Source organism: Bufo gargarizans, chromosome 7 (genome assembly GCF_014858855.1).
Source record: "Bufo gargarizans isolate SCDJY-AF-19 chromosome 7, ASM1485885v1, whole genome shotgun sequence".
Classification (NCBI taxonomy): domain Eukaryota; kingdom Metazoa; phylum Chordata; class Amphibia; order Anura; family Bufonidae; genus Bufo; species Bufo gargarizans.
In genome coordinates, this window is record NC_058086.1 from 162,064,020 (window position 1) to 162,076,691 (window position 12,672).

The 12,672-nt window shown below is 45.6% G+C and overlaps 1 protein-coding gene across 5 annotated transcripts in view; it reads right to left on the minus strand.

Annotated features, from left to right (window-relative positions):
• CCDC18 (coiled-coil domain containing 18) overlaps nucleotides 1-12,055 on the minus strand; it is a 49,931-nt gene extending 37,876 nt beyond the window's left edge. The window contains exons 1-5 of one of the 5 annotated variants that reach the window (XM_044300841.1): nucleotides 11,995-12,055; nucleotides 8,508-8,642; nucleotides 7,679-7,838; nucleotides 5,344-5,524; nucleotides 2,300-2,394 (exon numbers count right to left, since the gene is read on the minus strand). In XM_044300841.1, the coding sequence (XP_044156776.1) occupies nucleotides 2,300-2,394; nucleotides 5,344-5,409 (161 nt within the window). In that variant the 5' untranslated portion in view covers nucleotides 5,410-5,524; nucleotides 7,679-7,838; nucleotides 8,508-8,642; nucleotides 11,995-12,055. Of the gene's footprint in view, nucleotides 1-2,299; nucleotides 2,395-5,343; nucleotides 5,525-7,678; nucleotides 7,839-8,507; nucleotides 8,664-10,675; nucleotides 10,698-11,045; nucleotides 11,159-11,994 lie in introns of those variants that run through there. The other 4 variants (XM_044300840.1, XM_044300843.1, XM_044300842.1 and 1 more) reach the window with 4 other exon arrangements.
• Between the last annotated feature and the right edge of the window lie 617 nt (nucleotides 12,056-12,672).

A 12,672-nucleotide genomic window follows, 5' to 3' on the forward strand; every position in this document is an offset into this window, starting at 1 on the left:
TTAGGATTAAAGCATTCAAAGCCTTTTCTCAGTAGGGGTCATATCCCTTATCCCTGCCGAAAACATGGGGGTCATAGCCCATTCAAGGTCTATATAGGTGCAGCAGTTAAAGGACAGGGTTAATTAAAGGGAACCTGTCACCGGGATTTTGTGTATAGAGCTGAGGACATGGGTTGCTAGATGGCCGCTAGCACATCCGCAATACCCAGTCCCCATAGCTCTGTGTGCTTTTATTGTGTAAAAAAACGATTTGATACATATGCAAATTAACCCGAGATGAGTCCTGTCCCCGAGATGAGTCCTGTATGTGAGATGAGTCCTGTATGTGAGATGAGTCCTGTATGTGAGATGAGTCCTGTCCCCGAGATAAGTCACGTACAGGACTCATCTCAGGTTAATTTGCATATGTATCAAATCGTTTTTTTACACAATAAAAGCACACAGAGCTATGGGGACTGGGTATTGCGGATGTGCTAGCTCCCATCTAGCAGCCCATGTCCTCAGCTCTATACACAAAACCCCGGGGACAGGTTCCCTTTAATCATGGCTGCCTTCTTCAAGAAATAAGAGAACACCTGTCCATGGGTTGTATTCAGTATGACAGTTCAAGTCCACTGAGATGCACAAGGTTGAGCTGCCATACGGCCACACAACCACTGGACAGGTGTGACACTGGCTTTAGAAGAAAGCAGCAATATTTTGGTAATCCTGGACAAACCTTTTAAACTGAGCCTGGCTCTACCTAATTCAAGTGACTAGTGCCGAGATCAAGATACAATGAAGGACCTTCTTCATTCTGCTGATCTTCAGGTATCCGGGGACTGGACCCGTACTGATCATACATTTATAGTTTTAGTGCCGGAAACCCCCTTTGAAATGATTTGAGGAAAAAATTAAAAACACATTTTGATACAACACCTAGGTTGTTTGCAGCTTCCAGCTGCAGCGAGCAGAGCCTCTAAGTGTAACTGCCACGCCCCCGTTGCTCCTAGAGGCTCATTTGCATTAAAACAATTTTTCTCAGCAATGCCGCACATATGAACATGGGACCAACACAGATGCCTTCAGCTGCCAAATGCACATGTAACAGGATAGCCAGTGTCTTAGGTACAAAACTGCTGACAGATGCCCTTTAAACTGCAAGGTGAATGCTACAAGAATACAAAAAAAATGTGAAATTGCTCCCCCTCCCCATAAGAAGAGTTAAAAAAAAGCTCACCAATAAATTTCTATGAACCCCAATGTTTTTTTTTTTTTTTTCAACTACTCAGTCTACAATAAACAAGACACATATGGTTATCTACGGCTTGTTGATGGCTCTTGGAATACGGTGAAAAATATAAATCCTTTTTTTTCCATGAAATGTGCTACTACTGTGCAAAAGTAAGGCTACTTTCACACTAGTGTTAATATTTTCCGGTTTTGAGATCCATCATAGGGTCTGAATACCGGAAAAAAAAAAAAAAACGCTTCAGTCTTGTCAATGTACCTGAACAGAAGGGAATGCTCCAAAATGCATTCCGCAGCATGTTGTAGTTTGCTTTCCGTCCTGGGATGCGGAGCAAAACGGATCCGTCATGACCCACAGTGCAAGTCAATGGAGATGGATCCGTTTTCTCAGACACAATAGAAAACGGATCCGTCCCCCATTGACTTTCAATAGAGTTCATGACGGATCAGTCTTGGCTATGTTAAAGATAATACAATCGGATCTGTTCATAACGGATGCAGACGGTTGTATGATCAGTAACGGAAGCGTTTTTGCTGAACCCTGCCGGATCCATCAAAAACACTAGTGTGAAAGTAGCCTAAAACACAAAGTTCAGATATCTGATTAGGGGTTCATGCACACGACCGTATGTCTTTTGCGGTTGTGTGCATGAAAAATACGGATGATGTCCCCTAATAGAGCAGTCCTATCCTTGTCCGTAATGCGGACAATAATAGGACAAATTCTATTTTTTTGGCGAAACAAACATACGGAAAATGAATGCACACGGAGTAACTTCAGTTTTTTTTGTTGACCCATTAAATCGATAAGTTATATGAACCCCAATATGGTGCCAATGGTATCAACTCTCCAGTACTGAAGTGGTTAAAGATAGTGATGAATTATGAAGGAGGGAAGATCTGCTGCCTTATCTCCACAAGAGGGTTAATGTAGCGGAATTACTTGCCAGCTTGTTAATTATCTGAAATGAGGCAGGGGGAATACTTTACTTTAGGTCCCGCAGATTTGACAATTGTGGCGATTCCTAGGATAGTACGAGAACGGCGGTGACGTCCACAGAATTATTACCTTAGGGCTTTCTCTTGTGCTTCAGACTCTGCTTCCAGACTTGCAACCTGTTCCTCAAGGTCTGGGATTCTGAATGTTCGAGCTCCAAAATGAACCTGAAAAAAACATGAAAATGAATATAACCCAGCATAGATACACTGAAGGGGTTGTCCAAGTTATTGCTATTGATGACCTATCCTCATCAATATCAGATTGGCGGGGAAGGGGGGGGGGGGCGTCGGTCCAACACCGGGCACCCCTGCAGATCAGTTGGTCAAAAAGAGAAAGGCATGTACCGCGCCAGCGCAGCCTTCTCTTCACTGCTTACCTGCTCACCATTGCAACAGCAGCGGTGAGCAGGTGTAGTTACAAGAACCCATCCCATTCACTTAAAGGGGTTGTCCGGGTTTAGAGCTGAACCTGGGAATACCTCCATTTTCACCCACGCAGCCCTCCTGACTTGAGCATTGGAGCAGTTCATGCTCCGATGCTCTCCTTTGCCCTGCGCTAAATCGCGCAGGGCAAACGCATTTTTGGGAGATCTGGTGACGTACCGGGGCTCTCCATGCGACTGCTAGGAAAACGTAGAAGGGTGCAGCAGCACAACGGTCGGATTTTGTAGTGGTGGTGCCCGCAGTGTCAGGTGCCAGTCTGAAAGCACCCTGTCACAGCTACTGATGAATGAAAGGTATACCATGGCACTCTCAAATCTTCAGCGTTTTTTATATATTTATTCACTAATTCTCAGCGACGTTTCGACCAGTGTGGTCTTTCTCAATCGGCCGTGGTATACCTTTCATTCATCAGTAGCTGCCAGGAAAACGGCATACCGGGGCTCTCCATGGGGCTGCCAGGAAAACGGCTAGGGCAGCACTAAAGCCTGCCCATCAGAGCCGGTGACGTCACCGAACACACTGCCGGGCAGAAGTTTCCACCCGACAGTGTGTTATTGAAAAACAATAGAGACCTTGCCCTGCGCGATTTAGCACAGGGCAAGGGAGCGCATAGGAGCATGAGATGCTCCGATACTAGCCTCAGGGGGGCTGCCAGGGTGAAAATAAGGTATGTCCGGGTTCAGCTCTGAACCCGGACAACCCCTTCAAGTGGAACAGCTTGTTTCTATTCAACTGTATAAGAAGGAGCCGTCCCATTAAAGTAAATGGGACGGCTTTGTGTAATTACACCTGCTCACCGCTGCTGTTGTGACAGTGAGCAAGTAAAGCTACTTTCACACTGGCGTTTTGGCTTTCAGTTTGTGAGATCCGTTCAGGGCTCTCACAAGGTCCAAAACGGATCAGTTTTGCCCTAATGCATTCTGAATGGAAAAGGATCCGCTCAGAATGCACCAGTTTGCCTCCGATCAGTCTGCATCCCGCTCTGGAAACAGACACCAAAACGCTGCCTGCAGCATTTTGCTGTCCGCTTGACGAAACTGAGCCAAGCGGATCCGTCCTGGCACAATAGAAAACGGATCACTCTCCCATTGACTTTTAATAGAGTTCATGACGGATCCGTCTTGGCTATGTTACAGATAATACAAACGGATCCGTTCATGACGGATGCATGCGGTTGTATTATTGTAACGGATCCGTTTTTGCAGACCCATGACGGATCCGCCCAAAACGCGAGTGTGAAAGTAGCCTACACAATAAAGAGAGGGCCGCACTGGCACGGCATGCCCCTACTCTTCAACCGGCTGGTGTCTGACCCCCGCCGATCTGATATTGATGACCCAACCTGAGGATAGGTCATCAATAAAAATAACTTGGACAATCCCTTTAATATATCTTTTTATCTAAGATATGAATTATCTGTACAACCTGCCAACTACAAACCCATTTATCCTACACGAGATGCCAATCATAAAACGCACAGCAGAGTATGGCCTAGTTCACACGACCGTATGGCTTTTATTGTTTTTTGCGGTCCGTTTTTCACGGATCCGTTGTTCCGTTTTTGAGTTCCGTTGTGTTTCCGTTTCGTTGTTCCGTTCCGTTTTTCCGTATGCCATGTACAGTTTACAGTAATTACATAGGAAAAATTGGGCTGGCCATAACATTTTCAATAGATGGTTCAGAAAAAACGGAACGGAAACGGAAGACATACGGATGCATTTCCGTATGTGTTCCGTTTTTTTTTGCGGATCCATTGACTTGAATGGAGCCACGACCCGTGATTTACGGCCAAATATAGGACAAGCTCTATCTTTCAACGGAACGGAAAAACGGAAACGGAAGGCATACGGAACACATTCAGTTTTTTTTGCGGAACCATTGAAATGAATGGTTCCGTATACGGAACACAAAAAAACGGCCCGTACACCCGCAAAAAAAACGTTCGTGTGAACTAGGCCTATATGTTTGGTTTTGAAGAGTTTGTGGCATGAGAACCCAGAACCTGCACGGTTTGCAGCACATTATCTTAAATTCTGCCAGTTGCTCCTTAGAAGATTTCAAACTCACATTTGATCACTTACTATGATTTAGTTAAAGGTTGCAGCCTGCATGTTTACATGGATGATTTTTCACAAGAATTATGTCCCCTAATGCTAGGGGCGGATTGGCAGATGTAACTTACCGGGAATTTTCCCGGTGGGCCGATTGCCTTTTATACGCAGTGGTCCGCCAGCCATAAGTACACCTGCTCTTTAACACACATAGCAGCCAGCTAGCCCTGCTGTGCTATAGGTCTGGTATTAGAAGTCCCTAGCCTGACTCTGGGAGTCCCATGCAGACACCATATATAGAGTCATCCCTGGGGTATCCCCAACACGGTTAGCATTCTGACAGTGTATGGGGATACCCCTGTACATTTAAAATTAATTTAGTCTCTACTTTTAAATTGTTTCTACTGGATCTCAGACTCATGATCTTTTGTATGGGAGACGGACACCTTCTACTGTTATCAGTGGTATTCATGTACTGGTATCTACAGATACATCTCTGTATACCATGACACTGGGATAACAGCAAAGTTCTTACAGGAGATCAGGAACAGTTTAATTTGTGAGTTTGGGGTGACAGTCTCCCTTTAAATGAAATAGTATATTACAGCTGAATAATTACATCAAAGGTCTGCTTGGATGATGGCTTTGATTTGCAGTTTGCAAGTTCCAGCTGCACAGATTCCATTCGGCTCCTGAGCGAGTGGTTTTGTGCGGTCAGTGCAGCATTTTGTTCCTGCAGAATAAGCAGTTTGTCTCTGAACTTCTTATTCTCTTGTTCAGGTGCTCCTCAGCGACCCTGTCTGCAATAGGGAAAAAAGAAGAAGATTTTACAAGTGCAAACAAAAAGACCTTTGTAACCTGATATATCTGTAGCTTTGGGTTGTTCCTACTTGCAGCAGGAGAAATTCTGACAAAGTATATTAGGGAATGCCACTTAAGGGGGTTGTCTCACTTCAGCAAATGGCAATTATCATGTAGAGAAAAATCCTAATGTATTGTGATTGTCCATATTGCTTCCTTTGCTGGCTTCATTCATTTTTCCATCACATTATACACTGTTAGTTTCCATGGTTATGACCACCCTGCAATCCAGCAGTGGTCGTGCTTGCACACAATCGGAAAAAGCATCAGCCTATGTGCGCTCCCGGCTATCAGAGGGGTCAGCATTTTCTATAGTGTGCAAGCATGGCCACGGATGCTGGATTACAGGGTGGTCGTAACCATGGAAATGAGCAGTGTATAATGTGATGGAAAAATGAGTCCAGCCAGTAAGGGAGACAATATGGAGAATCACAATACATTAGTAAGTGCCTTGTATTAACTTTCTCTACATGATAAGCAGATTTGATACATATGCAAATTACCCTGAGATGAGTCCTGCCCCTGAGATGAGTCCAGCACCTCCCCACATCCTTAGAATCTCCTCCTTGCTCCCTAACGTCAGAAAGCTAGAGCGCGCGCATGCGCAGTGTCCTCAGTGTTCCTTCCCTGTGCTGGCATCAGCCTCAGGGAAGAAACTGCACATGCGCTAGCTCGCGCATCATGAGATTACGGCGCTCTAGCTTTCTGACGTCGGGGAGCAAGGAGGAGATTCTGAGGATGCGGGGCGGTGCTGGGCTCTTTCATGCTGGACTCCTCTCAGGTTAATTTGCATATGTATCGGTATTTTGACACAATAAAAGCACACAGAGCTATGGGGACTGGGTATTGCGGATGTGCTAGCGGCCATCTAGCAACCCATGTCCTCAGCTCTATACACAAAATTCCGGTGACAGGTTTCCTTTAAGGGTATATCCAGAAGGGAAGGGTCCGCTGCATATCTCCCAGAATTCTGCAAAATTCGCAAGAAATAATTCATAATGTAGATTATGCAGGTTTGTTGCAGATTCTACATTCTTTACCCTCAACAGGTCAAAACATGTGTGGATTCCATTTCTCAAAAAAATAAAAATAAAAAATCATCCAGTTTGTTGCTACTATACACATTGCAGATGTCTTGAATGACAGCATATAGTGTGGCTATACCCCAAGGTAAGTTTCTGATGTAAATTATAGAAAATCTCCCAAGCCATGGAGGCCCTGCCCCTCCATTAAGTCCAACTTTTTAATTTTTAAAGTGGCAAGAGCTAATAAAGTTTGGTTGTGTTGCAAGTTACTGCCACTTCTACCTGACAAGACGCCCAGAAGGGTTGGATTTCTTGCAACGGCGGCGCAGTGTAATTTCAAGTGCTTGTCCCATTCAAGTGAATGAAATAAGCACTTGAAATTACACTGCGCCACTGAGACTTCTGAGATAATGCGTCATGTAATCCTGATAGAGCTCGTATGAGCGCCACCTCCTCTTCAAACAGCTGATCGGACCCCCACCAGATATTGATGACCTATCTTGAGGTAGGTCATCAATATGTACTGCCTGCACAACCATTAACACCTGCTGATACTACTGGTGTAGCATAGAAAGACACAAAAGCTAAACACAAAGTCAGACCATCCGATAAAATGAAATAAACGCGTAGGTGCATCTCTGTGGCTGAAAATACGAAAGCAAACATGATGCAACAGCATGGTGCAAAGACTGAACATATGGATTATAAATTTTACTAATGGGATATTTACTGTATACAGGTACTTAGCAACTATATTGTAATTAAAATCATTTGTGCCCATCCACCACAACAATGTGACCTCTGTTAGGAGAAAGGAGTCATTTTAGAGAAGGGACCCATGTAAAAGAGGTCACCTTGGTGTGGTAGATGGGTACAAATGATTTTGATCAAAATATGTTTGCTAAGTACCTCCTATTCATTCATATAATGAATGCAATATAAAAAATACCAGATAATTTATTCTGTCATTGCATTTTAGGGGCTGGTAAATAGCCCTTGTCTAGTGACAGTGCATTCAGTTACATAATATCTCATCTCTGTTACAACCATCTCATAAGTAGTACGCACCTTATCCTGTCCTGTCCTGAGGGAATCAGGGGCACTCAGAAACATGGTGTTCCTTTGTTTAGGCACACTCTCCCAGGGAGCGCAGCGATTGGGCTGCTCGAGATCTTCCAGTGTCAGCCCCAAGGGGGCTCTGCTCAGGGAATGCTCACTTCCACTGTCACTAGAGCAACAAAAATAAGATTACATGACGAGAGATCAGCGAGTCCAAGTAAAAGACTCAAGAAGAGGCTTTAGATGTACGTCTAACATAGACATAGATACTTGTGTTTTTTTCCAAAAGTCCATTGACAAGGGATTCATCAAAAGGAGAGCTTAGTCACAATTCTGTGTCTGTTTTGAATCATATTCAAGTGTTTTCTCACTAAGGAAGACCTCTTTATTTTTTAACAATTTGTATCAAATTTGCAATTATTCTGCAATAAATCAGTGAAAAATGGACCACGTATGGATGGATCTGTGTGCTGTCCATGGTTTTCACTGACCCATTGAGGCTTACCTGTTCTTCCTGCTCTACGATGTTGTTTCATATTATGTGCCCACCACAGTCAGTTTTTTGGCTGCAACAGTGACACATCACTGCTATAGGTAGTGACTGTCTGCAGCGGTCACGCGTGTCATCTCTGAAGCCTCGTAAACAAAGGCAGCAAGGCACCATGCGCGTGCCGGGACGGGAGCGGCAGAGCATAGGTAAGGCATAACTCTTGTTATTTTAAGCTACTTTCAAATCTGTGCTTTTTCTTCCCAGTATTGAGATCCGTCATAGGATCTCAATACTGGAGGAAAACACCTTCTGCCCAGTCCCTATTCCCCTAGAAGCCCGTATACACACCTGGACCGACGTGCTGGGTCACACAACGTCCCTTCCGTCTGTATTAACTGTTTGTTTTCTGCATTGAGAGTTTTTCCAAATAAGTTTTTCTTTCGGTATCTTGATGCACTGGATTCCATTTCGCTCGGACTCTCTCTGTAGAGGACAGCGATATCTCTATTAGAGGTAACAGACTGCAGGTTTAGTAGTAAGAAACAACCTCCATAGCACTTTACAGACAGCACAGGACTACGCCTCCACCAGGGATCAGACTGCTGCAGGTTGCCTGTGAAGTTAGGCACATGATACTTGCAGTACAGGTGACCACTAGGCTGGAATGCTGGCCGTATCCTGGAGCACCAGTCATGCTACTTCGGCCTGATTCACACGACCGTGCATGGTCCAAGAAACATCTCCTGGACTGACCACAACTCCCTTGACATGAACTCACTGCATCATAGCGATTTAGGGTGCAGTTGGTTCCTATGTGATTGTGGGGCTATTGCAGTGTAATCACATCATCAATGTGAGTACAGTACAAAAGACCTGCAATCAGATAGGAACTGACCATCATAAATCACTATCAGGGGTGCACCTAGCATTTCTGCTGTCTGAGACGAAAACTGAAATGTCCGGATCAGGCAGCGTGATAATGAGGACACCGGCCTCTGAAGGGCTACAGGAACTAGGACTAAAGCCCATTAGAGGAAAATGGTGGGCCAGGGAGACATCACTGCCGTTGCAGCATTCAACTGTATTGCAGTCCTGAGTACAGCAATGCAGTTGAATATGTAGAAATTAGCCTTTTAACAATGAAAGCACTCATTGACCATGGCCCTTCTGCTGCCCCCCTCTTACCCCCTACTTGAAGACCTGGCATCATTGGTGGTGCACCCCTGATCACTATGTACAGTCAGTTCAGGTCATAGTAGCTGCGGTGGGTCCGGGATATGTGGCTGACCCATGTGCTGTGTTTCTTGGACCGATCATGGTCGTGTGAATCAGGCATAACTATCAGGAACTGGACACATAGCCGCTTTTCCACATGTTACCAGCTCTGCCCTGCTCCACACAGTTTTGGTTCTCCACTGTGGATAGGTTATCTCCCCCATGTAGTCGGTACCAGTGTAGTGATGATTCTCTGACCAATCACTGATCAGAAGGGTGGTCACGTGACCTTCATTGTACTGGCAAGGCTAGCTCGGAACTTCCTCAAATGTGGTACCAAAAAGGTATCAGGTAACCTTGGAAAAAAACTGACTCAAGTACAGTTGAGCCATTTCCATGCAGTGGAAGAGAGGCTGTAACAAAGGCCAGTCCTTAAAGGGAATCTGCCCTTTGTGAAACACCGCCCCAAACTAGAGCAAGCGGTGTATAATGCGACACCGAGTCCGGATAAGTAATTTTTATCTTGCATTCTGACACTGCTCCGACAAACCTGCAGAAAAATACATTGAGCGGACTCCTCCTCGAGTCCTCTCCATTATGTGCATGAGCTCAGGAGTCCTCCCAACTCATTTTACTACTGGTTTGTCGGAGCACAGTGTCAGAATTTGGGCTGCATTCTATCGATGAATCGAGTACTCTAATAAGAAAAAAAACAAATTAAAAGAAAGTTTTCCTTTATAAAAACTCCTCAGCCCCCCTGCCATCAGTACTCTGTGCCATCACCCCGCCCATGCCATCAGTACTCTGTGCCATCACCCCGCCCATGCCACCAGTGCTGAGCGCAATCAGCCCCCGCCCATGCCATCAGAACTCTGTGCCATCAACCCCCAAGCCATCAGAACTCTGTGCCATCAACCCCCAAGCCATCAGAACTCTGTGCCATCAACCCCCAAGCCATCAGAACTCTGCGCCATCAACCCCCAAGCCATCAGAACTCTGTGCCATCAACCCCCAATGTAATTCGTACTCTGTGCCATCAGTTCCACCATGCTATCAGGCCCCCAATGCCATTAGTACTCTGTGCCATCAGTTCCACCATGCCATCAGGCCCCCCATGCCATTAGTACTCTGTGCCATCAGTTCCACCATGCTATCAGGCCCCCCATGCAATTAGTACTCTGTGCCATCAGTTCCACCATGCTATCAGGCCCCCCATGCCATTAGTTCCACCATGCCATTAGTACTCTGTGCCATCAGTCCCTCCCCATGCTATCAGTCCCCAGCGCCAGTTTAATACTTACCTCTCCTATAGGGGCGCCGCCGACACTCCACAGCTCTTGAGGATTTCTTTGAGTCGAGTTACTCGATTTAATCGAATAATCGTTGCAGCCCTAATCAGAATGCAAGATCAAAATGACTTAACCGGACTCGGTGTCGCACTATACGCGGACTCTGGGGGGTTTCGCAGCTGACAGATTCCCTTTAAGGACTGGTCTTTGTTACAGCCCCTTTTTCACTTCCTGGAAATGGCTCGACTGTACTTGAGTCCGTTTTTTTCCAAAGTTGTCGATTGTACCTGGTACCTTTTTGGTACATTTGAAGAATTTCCAAGCCTAGCCAAGCTTGTAAATGGAATCTGTCACCAGATACATCACTATGAATCCAACTTACATGCAAGAAGCGCGCTCGTCGGTACTTTGTGATGGTCTTGGTCCTATTTCAAAAGGCGTCTCCATTGTGTAGTAATCAGCATTTATATTTATGCTAATTAGCGCCTGGGTGCAACAAGGGCAGTGTCATTGCACCCCAGACACTGCTCCTTTCCATTCCCTGTAGCACCCCCACCACTGTGACTGACAGAGCCAGGCAGTGACTATGTACTTACTACTGGCCCTTGAAGGGGTTGTGTCCTCTCAAATGCGCATCCGCCCTCCATTCATTTCTATGGGAGTTACAAAAACACAGGTGAAACTCGAAAAATTAGAATATTGTGCAAAAGTTCTTTTATTTCAGTAATGCAACTTAAAAGGTGAAACTAACACATGAGACTCATTACATGCAAAGCGAGATATTTCAAGCCTTTATTTGGTATAATTTGGATGATTATGGCTTCCAGTTTAAGAAACCCCAAAGTCACAATGTCAGGTCCCCTTTGCTCAGGGGGTATGGACTAATTAGCTGATTAGAGTGTGACCCTTTGAGCCTAGAATATTGAACCTTTTCACAAAATTCAAATTTTTATTTGCATTACTGAAATAAATGGACTTTTGCACAATATTCTAATTTTCCCAGGTTCACCTGTAGTTGCGCACTGGCTCGACTATTTCCACCAGCCCCATAGAAATGAAGGGGGGACGGCCGCGCTTGCGCAGTGCACTTCCCAATTATTTCAATAGGACTGCCAAAAATAACCGTGCACGTTGCTCGGCTATTTTCGGCGCCCCCATAGAAATAAATAGAGGGCGGCCACCCATGCACGGTGTGACTTCTGTTTTAGAGATAGCTGCAGGTCCCAGAGGTGGAAAAACTAAAAACACCTATTTCCTTCATGTCAGCAAAGAACCTCCAGCAGCTCGGAGTACTACAACTCCCAGCAGGTCTGTCTAGCCCCAGCACTCACCACCGCCAGCAGCCGTCCTCCCTCCAGCCCCTCTCCACTGCATGCTACCAACTTCCACAAGTACAACATGAACAAGCCCCTCCCCTCCAGTCCGGGCCCCTCCCAAACGGACAGCTGACACTCTCCACCGTGATTGGCTAGAACCGCGTAGGGTCACGTTCCCGCCTCTCCTCGAGCAACCAATAGCCGCTCTGACCGTTGTGCGGGAGGCGGAGCGACGCCGTACGATCTCCGTGGAGACGATTCAATACTCCATATCTTTATTCACTTCACGGAAGTTAACAGAATCGTGTTTTTTTTTTTTTTCTTTTATATTCAGTCTCTTTCTTTTCGTCTTCTGTAATTAAAAAGCTTGCGGGCACGTTCAGCATAAAAAACTTCACTTCTGCACGCCGTGGAAACGTGTGGGAGCGTCGGGCGCGGTGCATCCTGGGAGTTGTAGTTCGGACTTGTTCACAACCCGTTTCGCTTTTAATAGGATGAAGATCTGGGAGTTTTCGAAAGGCACGTGTCAAAGGCAGTGCAGAAGTGGTCATTCCTCAGCGGCTGGAGAGACGGGTGTTGCTTAAAAGTGACTGTAATGAAACTCTTATTCTGCATCCCAGAACTACATTACCCAGAATTCCACAGACCCTTTAAACCCCGGAGGTATGCGTGTGTAGGTATGTTCGTATTCGA